This window comes from Bos indicus x Bos taurus, chromosome 14 (genome assembly GCF_003369695.1).
Source record: "Bos indicus x Bos taurus breed Angus x Brahman F1 hybrid chromosome 14, Bos_hybrid_MaternalHap_v2.0, whole genome shotgun sequence".
Classification (NCBI taxonomy): Eukaryota; Metazoa; Chordata; class Mammalia; order Artiodactyla; family Bovidae; genus Bos; species Bos indicus x Bos taurus.
Window position 1 is genome coordinate 70,048,856 of NC_040089.1, and position 13,423 is coordinate 70,062,278.

A 13,423-nucleotide genomic window follows, 5' to 3' on the forward strand; every position below is an offset into this window, starting at 1 on the left:
GTTCACCGGGGCCGGACTTGGCAGGACTCCCTAACTTTCCTCCGCCTCTGCTAAGCCCGCTCGGCACTCGGCCACCCCGAGGCCGTCGTGGCTCTGAAACGCGGTAGGACGACGCGGTTTGGACCACTGGAGACTCCGTAGTACTCTCCCCGCCCACCCCTCCCCGCTACATCTCTCGGCGCTCGGAGAGCGTTCGCCGCCGCCCTGGAGATGGCTGGGCAGGCGATTTCCGGCAGCGCGACGCGTAGCGATAGGTCCAGGCTTCCGACGCCAGCGCTCTGGTCACAGGAAGTACCGTCGTCTCTCCCTCTCCTCAGCTGCTGTCGCAGAGCTTGGAGGGCTGCCCCGGAAGTCCTCCCCCTTCCCCCGCCCGCGGCAAACATGGCGGTGGACTCGGCGATGGAGCTGCTATTTTTAGACACTTTCAAGCACCCGAGCGCCGAGGTACGTCTTCGCGACGTGTTTCCGACCCTGTTTTTCGATTTGGGGACCCTTACAAAAAAGAAAAAAATCGTTAGGCGTGCCTCGACTTTTCCTTGTGCCGATTGCCGCTTTAATTCATCACACACTGTCCTCTCAGCCTGGGTGTGGGCGCCGCGTCTGCGGAGGGTGGCGGGAACTCCCCCATCCCCTCCTCATTTCCCTGAGTTACTTAAGGCCCCGCGTCGTCTTTGGTTGAGTTGGCTGCTCTACTTGGCTTTGCTTCCCCCCACGGTCCCACCAGTCCCCCCGGGTCCGCTTGAAAAGGATCCTGAGTGTCGGGTTTACTGCAAGTGGTGTTTCGAAAGGGGTCTTGGACAGCTTGTGTTTGACAGTCGTGTCGGTAACTCAGCGGGTCACGTTGGTTTTCTGGTTTCCAAATTCCTGCTCCTAGGTCCCTTTTCTAACGGGAGTCATGCCACCCAGGTGTGACACTCATTCGGTTGAAGACTGCAGCGTTCTCCAGTTTGCTCTGAAACTTTAATAGGTACTTACCTCTTGGAAAGATTTCGCACGTAAGGACAAGAAGTACTCACACAGAACGTCTCTTGCATGGAGAATATTTGTGAAGAGGAGAGATTTGTAGTCAGACTGTAGAGGACAATTGTGTTGTCGTCTTGAGGGGTGAGAGTGGGCTGTTGTAATCGTTCTGTATTAACTTGAGTGCCCTTGAATGTATGACTGGCTCTGACATATGTAAATTGAATAACCAGTTAACAAGAGGTTCCCGAAAACCGGCCGACAACGAACAGTAATGAAGTCCGTAGAGAAACTTAAAAGAAACCCCAGAGCTCACATTTCTCTTTCAGTGTAGACGTAATTTAGAGAACTTTTTTTTTAATTGAGGTATAGTTGATTTACATTATTAGTTTCAAAAGTACAACATAGTGCTTTACAATTTTTATAGATTATATTGCATTTAGAGAGATTATAAAGTATTGGCTGTATTCCCAGTGCTGTACAGTATATCGTTGTGTGCGCTTCGCTGTCTTACTCTGCGACCCCATGGACTATAGACCGCCAGGCTCCTCTGTCCTTGGAATTTTACCGGCAAGAATACTGGAGTGGATTGCCATTTCCTCCTCCAGGGGATCTTTCCGACTCAGGGATCAAACCGGCAACGGCTGCGTCTCCTGTGTTGGCAGTCGGATTCTTTTCCACTGCGGCCACCTGGGAAGCCCTTATCCTTGTAGCTTATTTATTCTATACATAGAGTCGTTTGTGGACTTACCAAGTGGCCTAGTGATAAAGAGCCCGCCTGCCAATGCAGAAGACGTAAGAGTCGCGTGTTCGATTCCTGCGTCGGGAAGACCCCCCAGGAGGAGGGCGTGGCAACCCATTCCAGCAGTATTCTTGCCTGCAGAATCCCATGGACAGAGGAGCCTGGCTGGCTACAGTCCACAGGGTTACAAAGAATCGGACTCTACTGAAGCGACTTAGCATGCCCACATGCACAGTCGTTTGTACCTTGAGGGAAAGCTTTTCTTTCTTCAGATAGAGATGGTAGTGGGTAGCAGATGTACTTTGGAACTTGATAAAATAAAAACTTTAACAACCTTGGTCTTATTTTAATGAATGGTTTATAGATCTAAAAAAGAAAATATTTGGAAACGGTAGCATATCATGTGCTGTGTGTGTGCTAAGTTGCTTCAGTCCTATCGGACTCTTTGTGACCCTATAGACTGTAGCCTGTCAGGCTTCTTGTCCATGAGACTCTCCAGGCGAGAATACCAGAGTGGGTTGCCATGTCCTCCTCCAGGGGATCTTCCTGACCCAGGAGTGGAAACTGTGTCTTTTATGTCTCCTGCGCTGGCAGATGGGCTCTTTACTACTAGTGCCACCTGGAAAGCCTCTTAGCATATCATACTAACAGTGAGTTGATTAGTGGTCTTTCATTTCTTGTGGGTCAAATAGCTCTCTTTGTTCAGAGACCATACGTCTCTGAATATAGTTCCAGCTATGCTTTAGAAAACTCAGAGTAGAGGCAGTAGTTGGATAAGAACAAACCTATCATGAATATAGAAATAAAGGACAGTTAAAAACGAAAGAAAAGAGTATGAAGAGTTAGTTTAGTAGTATTCTAGTTTAGGAAAGTTAGCATCCATTCACTTAAGATATATTTAGAAATCTAGTTTTCATTCATTCTTAAGCAAGCATTGCGGACCATGGAGAGGATAGGACTACCAGAAGGTAATAAATACCTTTTGGTAATGATTGAGGAAGACTTAATAGAGATCACATTTGAACTGAGTCTTGAAGGAGGAGTAGGGGTTTTGGGGGGGGTGTGGAATATTGGGATGTTTGTCCTCAAGGAGTTTATAACTAGCATTGGAGATGAGATCCACAAAATTATGACTCAAGTTAAATACTGATGAGCACCTGAAGAGACAGAGTGGAAATGCCTTGAGATTTCTTTCCTTTATTTCCAAAATACCCATTAGTGTCTGATATATTAGGACTCCAGCCAATATTTATTTAGATCCCTTTGATGGTACAAATAAAGGCTGTGTGATTTCAGAGGAGGGACAGATCATTTGCCATTTGAGAGTATCAGGGAAGACTTCATCAAGGCACGTGGCATTTGAACTTGATCTTTGGTGGATAAGTTGGAGAGGATATGTCGCACAGCTGTAGATAGGAAAGAAGGGTATTCTGGAGTAGCCATTCCTTTGGAAGGGTATGCTGAAGAGGCAGTTTGTAGTGGCCCCTGATGGACAGTTTGAAGCCAGATCATGGAGTTCCTTAAATGGTCAGCAAAGGGGCATGGGATTTATTTTGTAAGAAATAATTAGTTTTTGAGCAGGAAAATGATGTGATTAGTAAAATTAAGGTAGATTTGTACATTAGTGGGCTTCCCAGGTGGCTCAGTGGTAAAGAATCCGCCTGCAGTTCAGGAGACTTGGATTTCAATCAGAAAGATCCCCTGGAGAAGGAAATGGCAAACCACTCCAGTATTCTTGCTGGTAAAATCCCATGGACAGAGGAGCCTGGGGGGCTACAGTCCATGAGATCACAAAAGAGTTGGACACAGCTTCATGACTAAGCAACAGCAAGTACATCAATCAGTACATTGGTACATCAATCATGCCTAAAATGGTTCAGAATAATCAGAGGTGGCAAATCAAGAAGAAAAGGTGAGACATAATGAAAACTTGAGTTAATAGACAGGCAGTAATCATTGTTAGCATTTATTGAATGTTTATTTTGTGCAAGACGTAGTCCTTTGGTAATAGAAATTTAAATACATTTAAAATTTAAATACAGTCCTTTTAAATACATTATCTCTAGTCCACCCGTCCTTTTGAAAGATAATGTCCCCACTTGATAGATAAGGAAACTGAGCATGAGACTTACGAAAGTTAGGTGACTTTCCTAATGTGGCATAGCTGAATTAAGACATGCCAACGCACATTTCTTGACTCTAAAGCTGTGCAATGCTATGTCCCACTGGGACTAAGAAGGAAGGAATAGGTACATGATCAATTTTGGTTATAGAATGGACAGGATGGGAACTTCCCTGATGGTCCAGTGGTTAAGAATCCACCTTGCAATGCAGGGGATGAGCATTTGATCACTAGTCCAGTAACTAAGACTCCACATGCCTCGGTGCAACTAAGCCTGTGTGCTGAGACTACTGAGCCCGCGTGCTCTGGAGCCCTCATGCCACAACTGGAGAGGCTATGCACTGCTGTGAGAGATCCCGAGAGCTGCAGCCAAGACTCAACACAGCCAAAATAAATAAATAAGTAAATAAATATTAAAAAAAAAAAGAATTGCCAGGATTGCAACTCATCAAAGAGTAGCCAAAAATGAGAATTCTAGTTATAGAGAACTGGTGGGACTAGAGAATTGGGGGGCCTTGTTAGTCACAGAAAGACTTCAGCACAGAAGTACTTCTTCCTTAGATAAATGTGGCTGAGTTGTGGAGTCTAACTAGTCTGTTCTTCAGTTTCCTGTTACCTCTCTAATCATAAACCTTCTGTGATTTCCCACTTCCCAGGTATATGTACTCTTCTGGATATTTTAAGCACCTCCTACTTCACTGTAATATTTTTAGCTTTAAAAACACAATTCAGTCAACTCTTATTAAGCACCTGTTAAAAGTCTTCTTTCATTAAGTGATTATGCTAAGCACTGTGAAGATGGTGATTGCAGCCATGAAATTAAAAGATACTTACTCCTTGGAAGGAAAGTTATGACCAACCTAGATAGCATATTCAAAAGCAGAGGCATTACTTTGCCAACAAAGGTCCATCTACTGAAGGCTATGGTTTTTCCTGTGGTCGTGTGTGGATGTGAGAGTTGGACTGTGAAGAAGGCTGAGCGCCAAAGAATTGATGCTTTTGACCTGTGGTGTTGGAGAAGACTCTTGAGAGCTCCTTGGACTGCAAGGAGATTCAACCAGTCCATTCTGAAGGAGATCAGTCTTGGGATTTCTTTGGAAGGAACGATGCTAAAGCTGAAACTCCAGTACTTTGGCCACCTCATGCGAAGAGTTGACTCATTGGAAAAGACTCTGATGCTGGGAGGGATTGGGGGCCGGAGGAGAAGGGGATGACAGAGGATGAGATGGCTGGATGGCATCACTGACTTGATGGACATGAGTCTGAGTGAACTCCGGGAGTTGGTGATGGACAGGGAGGCCTGGCATGCTTCGATTCATGGGGTTGCGAAGAGTCGGACAGGACTGATCGACTGAACTGAACTGAAGACTTGATTCTTGTCTTTTTGAAATACCACTGTAACAGGAAAGTTAAAAGAAGCAATTAGTTCAGTTAGAATTAAAAGAAGCAACTAGTTCATTGCAGCACTATTTACAATAGCCAGGATGTGGAAGCAACCTAGATGTCCGTTGAAGATGAATGGACAAAGAAGTTGTGGTACATATATACAATGGAATATTATTCAGCCATTAAAAGGAACGAATTTGAGTTAGTTGAACTGAGGTGGATGAACCTAGAGCCTGTTAAACAGAGGCTCTGGACAACATTGTAGGCCAGAAAGAGAAAAACAAGTATCATATTTTAACGCATATGTATGGCATCTAGAAAAATGCTACTGATGAACTTATTTGTAGGGTAGGAATAGAGATGCAGACATAGAGAACAGACGTGGACACAGTGGGGGAAGACGAATTGAGAGAGTAGCATTGAAACATATACATTATCATATGTGAAATAGCTTCTCACTGGCTATTGGGAGAAGGCAATGGCACCCCACTCCAGTACTGTTGCCTGGAAAATCCCATGGACGGAGGAGCCTTGTAGGCTGCAGTCCATGGGGTTGCTAAGAGTCGGACACGACTGAGCAACTTCACTTTCACTTTCCACTTTCATGCCTTGGAGAAGGAAATGGCAACCCACTCCAGTGTTCTTGCCTGGAGAATCCCATGGACGGAGAAGCCTGGTAGGCTGCAGTCCATGGGGTAGCACAGAGTCGGACACAACTGAAGTGACTTAGCAGCAGCAGCAGCTATTGGGAAGTTGCTTTGTAACACAGGGACCTCAGCCTGGTGCTCTGTGACAACCTAGAGGGGTGGGATGGGGTCATGTGGTTCAAGAGGGAGGGGATATATGTATACTTATAGTTGATTCACATCGTTGTATGGCAGAAACCAACACAACATTGTAAAACAGTTATTCTCCAATTAAAAATAAATTTTAAAAAGTGTGATCTGCTATACAGTGCTTATTGGATGAATAAATATATAGTATTTCTTCAAAAAAAAAGCAATTTGAACTTAGTTTGATAAGCAATCATCTAGACTTGATCTGACTTGGCTTTTAAGAGAAACTTGACATCTGAATGGAGTTGGGAGAGGAGTGTGGGAGAGTTCCAAGCAGAGACAGTGGCATGGATGAGGACATAAAGATGAGGAATACCAGGGCATTTTGAGGCTGTACGTTTGGAGTGATAATACTTGTCTGTAAGACCAAGGAATTTGGCCTAGTGTCTAGCACTAGAGAAGTGACCACTGAAAAGAAGGGAAATACTAGGTTGGTGCAAATATAATTCTGGTTTTGGACCGTGAATTTTAAGTTATTATTAATAACTAGGCCCAAACAAATCTTTATTAATCAAGATAGGAACCATTAAAATCAACACTTTTTTGCCAATGAGAATTAAGTTTCGTTTATTCCTGTAGCATAAAAAAATCCATGCTTTGCGATTCTGTGAACTCTTGGAAAGCATTTTCTGGGTCCTACTGGTTGTGGAAGCTTTTTCCTTGCAGAAAATTGTTGAGATGCTTGGTAGTTGGTTGGTGAGAGGTCAGGTGAATATGGCAGATGAGGCAAAAGTTTATTCACCTTTTGGTGTTGGTTGTGCAAAGTACGGTCAGGTGTTGTTGTGGAGAAGAATTGGGCCCTTTCTGTTGACCAATGCTGATTGCGGGCATTGGCAGTTTTTCAGTGCATCTCATTGATTTGCTGAGCATACTTCTCAGATGTAATGGTTTCATCAGGATTCAGAAAGCTGTAGTGAATCAGACAGGCAGCAGACCACCAGACAGTGACCTTGACCTGTTTTTGGTGCCGAGGTGGCTTTGGGAAGTGCTTTGGAGCATCTCAGTCCAACCACCGAGCTGGCCGTCACTGGTTATCGTATACAATCCACTTTTCATTGCACATCACAATTTGATCAAGAAATCGTTCCTTGTTGTTGCATACAGTGAGAGAAGATGGCACTTCAAAATGACGATTTTTTTGATTTTTGGTCAGCTCATGAGGCATCCACTTAAAGAGCGTTTTCACCTTTCCAATTTGCTTGAAATGCTGAACAGCTGTAGAATGATTGATGTTGAGTTCTTTAGCAGCTTCTCGTGTAGTTGTAAGAGGATCAGCTTTGATGATGACTCTCAGTTGTCGTTGTCAGCTTCCAATGGCCAGCCACTGTTCTCCTCATCTTCAAGGCTCTTGTCTCCTTCGCACAACTTGTTGAAACATCACTGCACTGTACGTTCATTAGCAGTTCCTGGGCCATGTGCGTTGTTGATGTTACAATTTGTCCCCACTGCCTTACGACCCATTTTGAACTTGTAAGAAAATTGCTTGAATTTGTGTTTGTCTAACATCTTTTCCATAGTCTAAAATAAATACAAAATAAACAGCAAGTAATAAGTCATTAGCGAAGATAAAAAGACAGAAATACACATTAAAATGATAACATACCCACATTATTAAGAATGTATTCCAGAATCAAGCAGCAAATTTCAACAGTGCAAAAACTGCAGTTACTTTTGCACCAACCTAACACATAGATTTGAGAACTGTTTAGAGGTTTAATCAATAGAACGTGATGTTTAAATGAAGAAATAATTTAGGTGCGAGAGAATGAGAAAGAATCAGTCACTGATATAGGACAGTTTAGTTTTGGACTTGTTGAGCTTTTGGTGCCAGAGGTTCATTCAAATGGAAATGTCCAGCTGGCAGTTGGATGTAGTGGTCTGGGGCTCAGGAGAGAAGTCTTAATGGAGGTACAGATTTTTGGAGTTGACTTCCCAGCAGTGGATGAAAATTTTAGAAAAATGTAAGGTAAAGGAGAAAGGGAAAGATATAGCCAACTGAATGCAGAGTTCCAGAGAACAGCAAGGAGAGATAGGAAAGCCTTAAGTGAACAATGCAAAGAAATAGAGGAAAACAATAGAATGGGAAAAACTAGAGATCTTTTCAAGAAAATTGGAGCTACCAAGGGAACATTTTATGCAAAGATGGGCACAATAAAGGATTGAAATGGAAAGGACCTAACAGAGGCAGAAGAGATTAAGAAGAGGTGGCAAGAATACACAGAACAACTATACAGAAAAGATCTTAATGACCCAGATAACCACAATGATGTCACTCATCTAGAGCCAGACATCCTGGAATGTGAAGTCAAGTGGGCCTTTGGAAGAATCACTATAAGCAAAGCTAGTGAAGGTGATGGAATTCCAGCTGAGCTATTTCAAATCCTAAAAGATGATGCTATTAAAGTGCTGCACTCTGTATGCCAGCAGATTTGGAAAACTCAGCAGTGGACATAGGACTGGAAAAGGTCAGTTTTCATTCCAGTCCCAAAGAAAGACAATGCTAAAGAATGTTCAGACTGTTGTCAGTTATGCTCATTTCACATGCTAGCAAGGTAATGCTCAAAATCCTTCAAGCTCATCTTCAGTAGTACATGAACTGAGAACTTCCAGATGTACACGCTGGATTTAGAAAAGGCGGAGGAACCAGAGACCATGCCACCAACATCCATTGGATCATAGAAAAAGCAAGGGGATTCAAAAAGAAAAAAAAAATCTGCTTCATTGACTATGCTGAAGCCTTTGACTGTGTGGATCACAACAAACTATGGAAAATTCTGAAAGAGATGGGAATACCAGACCACCTTACCTGTCTCCTGAGATACCTGTCTGCAGGTCAAGAAGCAACAGTTAGAATTGGACATGGAACAACAGACTGGTTCAGAATTGGGAAAAGAGTACATCAAAGCTGTGTGTTGTGTCACCCTGCTTATTTATTATAAAAGTGAAATTGCTGGTTACTCAGTTGTGTCTGACTCTCTGTGACCTCATGGACACAACTTCCATGTGACCTCATGGACTGTAGTCCGCCAGGCTTCTCTGTCCATTTGATTTCCCAGGCAAGAATACTGGAGTGAGTTGCCATTTCCTTCTCCAGGGGATCTTCCCAACTCAGAGATCAGACCGAGTCTCCTGCATTGCAGGCAGATTATTTACCATCTGAGCCACCAGGGAAGATTATTTAACTTATACATCATTCTAAATGGTGGGCTGGGTGAATCCCAGGCTGGTATCAAGATTGCCAGGAGAAAGATCAACAACTTCAGATATATAGATGATACCACTCTAATGGCAGAAAGTGAAGAGGAGCTAAAGGGCCACTTGATGGAGATGAAAGAGGAGAGTGAAAAAACTGGCTTAAAACCCCAGATTCGAAAAACTAAGATCATGGCATCCGGTCTCATCACTTCATGGCAAATAGAGGGGGAAAAACTGGAAACTGACATATTCTTTTTTTGGGCTCCAGAATCACTGAAGATGGTGACTGCAGCCACAAAATTAGAAGACACTTGCTCCTTGGAAGAGAAGCCATGACAAACTTAGCGTATTAAATAGCAGAGATATCACTTTGCTGACAGAACTCCATCTAGTCAAAGCTATGGTTTTTCCAGTAGTCATGTACGGATGTGAGAGTTGGACCATGATATGTAAAGTAGGGTAAGGGTTGAAAATTGTGGTGCTAGAGAAGACTCTTGAGAGTCTCCTTGTACAGCAAGATCAAACCAGTCGATCCTAAAGGAAATCAACCCTGAATATTCACTGGAAGGACTAATGCTGAAGTTGAAGCTGCAATACTTTGGCCACGTGATGTCAAGAGCTGACTCACTGGAAAAGACCCCAATGCTGAGAAAGATGGAAGGCAGGAGAAGAAGGGGATGACAGAGGATGAGATGGTTGGATGGTATCACAGACTCAATGGACATGAAGTTGAGCAAACTTCAGGAGACAGGGAAGGACTCGGAAGCCTGGTCGGACAGGCAGAGTTGGACACAACTTAGTGATTGAACAACAACAAGCTACTCTGCCCTACTTTTCTCCCACATTTTGCCCTCCAGCCTTTGTGAACTATGCCTATAACTTCTTGAAGCTTCCCAGTTCTTATTTGCATTCCTTTTTTGCATACTTCTCATTTTGCCTATAAAGCTTTCTCCCTCTCTTCCACTGATTCTTGTTTTCCTTAAAGATTTACTTAGATTAGGTGGTACTTCTTTTGGGAAGCCTTCCCTGACATTCTTCTTTTCCCCTCACATATGTTTGCCTACAATCTCATTTAGGTAAGTACTCCTTCCAATTTGAAGTTTTCTGTATGAGTCTATATCATAGTAATTCATCTGTTTGTCTACCACAATAGATTGTACCTTTATGGTAGGTCTTGTCTTTATATTCTCAGGACCTAGCATATGGCACCCCACTCCAGTACTCTTGCCTGAAAAATCCCATGGACAGAGGAGCCTGGTAAGCTACAGTCCATGGGGTCGCTAAGAGTTGGACACGACTGAGCGACACTTTTCACTTTCATGCAGTGGAGAAGGAAATGGCAACCCACTCCAGTATTCTTGCCTGGAGAATCCCAGGGACAGAGGAGCCTGTTGGGCTGCCGTCTGTGGGGTCGCACAGAGTCAGATATGACTGACGTGACTTAGCAGCAGCAGCAGCAGCAGCATACTTTGACGGAGAAGGCAATGGCGCCCCACTCCAGTACTCTTGCCTGGAAAATCCCATGGACGGAGGAGCCTAGTGGGCTGTGGTCCATGGGGTCGCTAGGAGTCGGACATGACTGAGCGACTTCACTTTCACGCATTGGAGAAGGCAACGGCAACCCACTCCAGTGTTCTTGCCTGGAGATCCCAGGGACGGGATTCTCCTGTGGTGGGCTCTCCCTGGTGGGCTCCTGTCTATGGGGTTGCACAGAGTCGGACACAACTGAAGTGACTTAGCAGCAGCAGCAGCATACCTTGAAACATTATAAACATTTAATAAATGTTTAGAAATAAATATTGAATAAAAGTGATAGCAACTAATATAGAAACTCTTCTACTTACCAACAAAATAGATTTTGAAAGGCTGTAAAACCTTAAGTTCATTTTTTAGGTCCACAGTGACTATACTCTGACTACTACTAATACCCTTCATTAAATAACAGAGGGGCAGGGTGGAGGAAGATAGAATAAATAAAGTTTTGTTCTAAGTTTCCATTGTAAATATTAATGATAATTTTTAACTGTATAAGCAAAGGAGCTTCTATACAGTAGATTTTTTAAATAAAGGAGTTACTTACAGGAAGGAAACATAGCGCCAAAGTTTGAGGCAGAATGCTTATTTCTTTTATAAAAGTCTACTGTAGTATTTATTGAATACCTACAGTATATTTGTAATAGTTAGGATACAATTTCAGCTGCTGCCATCAAGTCAGGATAACGATGGGTTAGATAAAATAAGACTCTCTCTCTCAATCTGACTGTGAGTATTCTAGGGCTAACGTGACAGGTCTGCATTGTCAGGGACAGGCTTTTCTGTTCTCTTTCTCTTTCATTCTTAGGGTATCTCCTGCATTTTTCAAGACAGCTCACTGTACCGTGTGTTCTAGAAAAGCAGCAGAGTATAGAGGAAGAGGTGGCAGGAGGTTCTGAAGTCAGGACTTTCTCTTCAAGGACACGACCCAGAGTTGCCAACATCGTTTCCACTTACATCCCATTGACGGGATCTAGCAATCCCATGGTCACACTGGCTTCCCAGCGTCTAGGAGACTCAGTTCACTTGTGCCTAACTCTAAGAGAGTTGTATTGGAAAACAGCTAGCAGTCAGCCTCAGTTCATGTGCATCTTGTTTCTTGTAGATCTTTGCGAGTATAAAGTACATTTGAATAGCTATATGAAGATTTCTAGATCTACATGTTTGGTTATACTTAATCTCTGAGTTTAAAGTGCAAAATTAGAAAGTCATCCTCTGTCTCAGTTTAGGAAAGACTCATTTGACCAGTCTTCTGGTCTGTTGAGAGGCACAGTATTTTTTGCATCTTCAAGAGCACTCAGGACTCAGTCCTTCTAGATACAAATTATATAAACCCCTTTTGTTAAAAACTTCAGTCACCAGGCAGTGATGGTTGGCTGCTTGTTGCAGAGCACGGGCTCAAGGGCGTGTGGGCTTCCGTGGTTGGCGGCTGGCTAGAGCATGGGGTTGTAGCTGAACTGCTAGGAAAACCTGATATAAAATAATAGTCCAAAAACAATGTGAAAAATTTCTTCTAAAATTATTAATCACAAGAGCTAATTTGTCTGATCTTGTATCAAGTGATACATAGAAATGAATGTACACTAAATTCATGGTATCCATTTATGTTATTATGATAAATTCTGTTTATTGCTTTATTTGGCTGTACCAGGTCTTAGTTGTGGCCCGAGGGAGCTTTGATCTTCGTTGCGCCCTGCAGGTTCTTTGTTCTTTGGTTGTAGCATGTAGGGTCTAGTTCCCTAGCCAGGGAGTGAACCCAGGCCCCACTCGTTGGGAGCTCAGAATCTTAGCCACTGGACCACCAGGGAAGTCCCGATAAATTCTTAAGTTCGTGGATTTTTTTTCTCTTTTTTAAATTTGAGAGGGTTTACCTTATCTAATCTGAATGACTTCCCTTGATCTCTTGATATTAGTTAGTATATAAGTTTGGTAAACTAAGCTAATTTAAGAGATTCACAATCTGTCATCTATAATTCAGAAATTCAAAAAATGGCAGGAAAAATCTGCCCTGAACTCATCAGGCCATATGCTGTGCTTTGAACTGAGTTTATGCTTGGTATAATCTTTACTTAGTGTGAACGTTTATACATTTGCTGCAGAAGTATTAATGTTTTGGTTACAAGTTACTGTGGCAGAAACTACTGGGGTGTTAAGTAATATGCAGTATTTGTATCATTAGTTTCTAAAAATCCTAAAAGTCAGGATTCTGAAAGGCCTCTGGCTGCAGAGGTCCACTAAAGCAGCAGTCCCCAGCCTTTTGGCACAGGGGCTGGTTTTGTGGGAGACAGCGTGACTGCAGGTGGGAGGTGCTGGTCTGGGGACGATTCTCATAAGGAGCGTGCTGCCGTGGTCCCTCACGTGTGTCGGATCCACGCTTCTATGAACATCGAATACCACCAGTGAGCTGGCAGGAGGCGAGCTCGGGGCAGCGTGAGTGAGGGGGAGCTGCTGGCACAGCAGGTGACGCTTCGTTTGCTTTCCTGCTGCTCACACCCTGCCGTGTGGCCCCTTCCAGCCTGTGGCCTGGGCTTGGGGACCCTTGCAGTAGGGATTATTAGTCTGTATTGGCCCAGGCAAGACAGCAGGGAAGCAGATGCAGAAAATGTTGTTATACAAGGGGAGGGATTTAACTAGGTACATTTTATCATC

The 13,423-nt window shown here is 43.4% G+C and overlaps 1 protein-coding gene across 4 annotated transcripts in view; it reads left to right on the forward strand.

Moving 5' to 3' along the window:
* The first annotated feature begins 335 nt into the window (after positions 1–335).
* Positions 336–13,423, forward strand: part of VIRMA (vir like m6A methyltransferase associated) — a 63,334-nt gene continuing 50,246 nt past the window's right edge. For 2 of the 4 annotated variants that reach the window (XM_027561522.1, XM_027561524.1), the window contains exon 1: positions 336–444. In XM_027561522.1, coding sequence (XP_027417323.1) covers positions 382–444 — 63 coding nt within the window. In that variant the 5' untranslated portion in view covers positions 336–381. The remainder of the gene's footprint in view (positions 445–13,423) is intronic. The other 2 variants (XM_027561525.1, XM_027561526.1) reach the window with 1 other exon arrangement.